The sequence below is a fragment of the Otolemur garnettii genome, unplaced genomic scaffold, assembly GCF_000181295.1.
Source record: "Otolemur garnettii isolate 467f Iridium unplaced genomic scaffold, OtoGar3 scaffold00024, whole genome shotgun sequence".
NCBI classification, from domain to species: Eukaryota; Metazoa; Chordata; class Mammalia; order Primates; family Galagidae; genus Otolemur; species Otolemur garnettii.
In genome coordinates this window covers 22,167,132-22,168,834 of record NW_003852419.1, presented here as the reverse complement: position 1 = coordinate 22,168,834, position 1,703 = coordinate 22,167,132, and the positions used below count along the sequence as shown (strand labels likewise).

General features: G+C 33.2%; 1 protein-coding gene across 1 annotated transcript in view; it reads right to left on the bottom strand.

Moving 5' to 3' along the window:
- The window catches only part of ACTR2 (ARP2 actin related protein 2 homolog), a 39,907-nt gene that overhangs the window by 13,383 nt on the left and 24,821 nt on the right, over positions 1-1,703 (bottom strand). The window contains exon 2 of the mRNA XM_003788004.3: positions 1,485-1,595. Coding sequence (XP_003788052.2) covers positions 1,485-1,595 — 111 coding nt within the window. The remainder of the gene's footprint in view (positions 1-1,484; positions 1,596-1,703) is intronic.

Below are 1,703 nucleotides of genomic sequence, written 5' to 3'. Positions count from 1 at the left end.
GCCATGGCACTCTACCCAGGGGGACAGCTTAAGGCTCTGTCTCAAAAAAAAGAAAGTGGGTGTAATGAGATGTGTAATTATTTGTGCCAATATTGGAGAATAAAAATGGCTATACATGATACAACTTTTTATCTCAAAAACATTATTGTTCATTAAGTACAGAAAAAGCCATTCTTCTTTAAAAACCTGACAATGAATAAAAAGTATTACCTCCAACTCCATTAAGCAATGGTTTATCCTATTAAGCTAAATTTTCAAGTCATAGTTCATTTAAGATAGAATTCATTGGGATGAAAGGAGTTCACACGAAAAAATAAAGAATTCCATAAAATGCCCCACAGAAAAGACCCTTAAAAAAACCACTTACATTGAGTGTCCCATTTTATTTATTGGAACACAACAAAGGCCAGAGTAATTTACTACTTTAAGTCTTTAGAAAACTAATACAGAACATAAGTTTCAGTTTCTATTTTTAATCTTTGTGTAACTCAATTCTCTAGTCCCAAAAGCAAAGAGCTAAGTTGCAATCTCTACCACCTATTACCACCTTTCTAGGTATCTCAAACAAATGTTCCAAAAGGTACACCCTAACTCACATTTCAAATGACTCATAACTTTATAGTTCACTGAAGTCTTGCCAAAGACTGTCCACATAGGACCAACAATACTAGCTTGTTCACAGATAATTCACTAAAAGAGCCTCTATCTTCTAACTTCTACTGCATTCTGTGTAAAACTTGATCCCAAGACTACTTAAAGAACTTAAAGTCAATTGGTGACCACTGCCCTACTGATTGTTCTACTTCCTTCTTTCTTCTAAAATTAATATAACTCCCAGTTGATATCCGATCCCTTTAATAAGGAAGAAAAAAACTATCAACCTTAATGCAGAATCTTTCATGTTAAGTATAGCAAATAGGCAGTAAAAATGTTCCCTCCTCTCTCTATATTGTAAGATAAATAATACAAGGCCAAATAAAGACTTGTCATGACGTCCTTCTGCACTATGGAAATCAGTTATTTACGTGAAAAGAGGAACCAATGATATTTACATCCTGTGTTTTCCTGCTATATAAAAAAAGTAGGGGGATCAGACCATGAAAACAAAAAGTCTAAGGTCTCAAAGAAACACTAACATACAATGACAAATATATGCAACTGAAAGACATAAAAATATCAGGCTGATTTCTTCTAAAAACTAACTGGACTTTAACTCACTAACACAGTGTTTCATATCAATGTAAAAAACGTTTTTACTCCAAAGAGTAATGCTATCAAGCCATACATAAAATCAGATGAGACTAGCTTCAGGTTTTGTGCTCTTGTTTAGGTGTCAATATAAATTTAAAATATGAGAAATTCTGCCCTCCCCCTTTGCTTTTCATTGCATTGCATTTTAAAGCTACTTAAAAGAACTGTTAAACTACTATTAAAAGAACATGTTACATGCCTTGATTGTCATTTATCAATAAATAAAATATTACCTTGATTTCAATGTTTCCCACTTTGGTGGTTGATCTGATAATAGGTCTTCCAACCAAAGCTGGGAAGATGTGTTCTGGAAAGTTAGAGCCTGCATATCCACACTTTACAAACTGGAAAGAAACAGTAAAAGCAGGTTAGCGCCAAGGTATTTACAACATTTATTCTAAAACAGTACCTGAAAAATACCACTCTGCATTTATACAATATTTCTTTTTTTT